The sequence below is a fragment of the Erigeron canadensis genome, chromosome 4, assembly GCF_010389155.1.
Source record: "Erigeron canadensis isolate Cc75 chromosome 4, C_canadensis_v1, whole genome shotgun sequence".
Lineage (NCBI taxonomy): Eukaryota > Viridiplantae > Streptophyta > Magnoliopsida > Asterales > Asteraceae > Erigeron > Erigeron canadensis.
This window is the reverse complement of record NC_057764.1, coordinates 22254543-22255779: the sequence shown is the minus strand read 5'-3', so window position 1 is coordinate 22255779 and position 1237 is coordinate 22254543. Positions and strand designations below refer to the sequence as shown.

At 34.9% G+C, this 1237-nt stretch overlaps 1 protein-coding gene across 1 annotated transcript; it reads left to right on the top strand.

The window, feature by feature from the left end:
- Positions 1-474: 474 nt before the first annotated feature.
- Positions 475-1237, top strand: LOC122597746 (zinc finger A20 and AN1 domain-containing stress-associated protein 5-like). Its single transcript, XM_043770315.1, has one exon. It carries the CDS (start codon positions 595-597, stop codon positions 1084-1086), a length of 492 nt encoding a protein of 163 aa, XP_043626250.1. The 5' UTR covers positions 475-594; the 3' UTR covers positions 1087-1237.

Below are 1237 nucleotides of genomic sequence, written 5' to 3'. Positions count from 1 at the left end.
AATTCAGTAACGCATCTGTGTTTTTTTGGTATACTATGTGAGCAACTTCAGGAAGGGAAGAGACATGCGTAAGGTTTTTAAAGGTATTTTTAGAATTTCATGGATAGAGTATTTGATGGTAGTATAGATTAAAAGGGTAAATTAAAGATTTTAAAGGTAGAGTGTTAAATTTTTGAGTGGCTAGTTTGTTTATATAGATAGTATAGATATAGATATAGATATATTCATGATTAATACATTTCCAGCTGGTATCGTATAAATTCCAACCAAAACTCTTTCCACTTTCATTCACCTTAAAAAATCATAAAAATCACTCACGACTCAAGTTGGAGGTAATTCTTTTGAACGGGATTAACACGTGAATTACACAAACACATGGGTAAAATTACAAAAATACCCCTTAACCCCATCCCCGTTATTTCTCATACGCGTTTCACCAACCGACCCCCCTTCATTTCCCTTTATAAACACACACCTTCTTCCTTCCAAATCTCATTTCATTTAAACAACTTACAAAAATCTTAATTATTGTCCATAAAATTATCACCAAATTAACGTTGTCGTTTTTAGGCCGCCTGTCTTTTATTAATAATAATGGCTCAAAGAACAGAAAAAGAAGAACCGGAATTGATGAAATCCGTACCTGAAGCGTTGACTTTTTCATGTACCAATAACTGTGGCATGGTAGGAAACCCTGCTACAAACAACATGTGTCAGAAATGTTTTCTCATCAAAACGACGTCGTCGGCATCCACGCATACATCTTGTTCCACGTATTCTTCAATAAGGTCGACATCCTTTGATACATCGTCTGATCAACTAAATAATATTATTGTTGATCAGACGATGGCTGTGGATGAAATGAAAAGTATTAATGAAAACGTTGTTTTGAAAAAAAATCGGTGTTTCGGGTGCAGAAAGAGGGTCGGATTGACCGGGTTTCAGTGTCGGTGTGGGGGGCTGTTTTGTGGCGAACATCGGTATTCGGATAGACATGATTGTAGCTATGATTATAAGACGGTTGGTCGGGAAATGATTGCTAGAGAGAATCCGGTTGTTAAAGCGTCGAAAATCGTTAGGATTTGATAACTTTTTTTTTCCCTTCAAATTCAATGAATGTTGTTGTTGAGTTTGTTATGATATACTGTAATTGTGTGTTATCTAATGAAATGGTTGTTATTTGAAGACAAAAATGAAAAATGATGAATTTATATGGGAATTGATTGGTTTTTGACTA

Coding starts and splice junctions, on each gene's coding strand:
- LOC122597746 (XM_043770315.1), top strand. CDS start 595: ATGGCTCAAAGAACAGAAAAAGAAGAACCGGAATTGATGAAATCCGTA.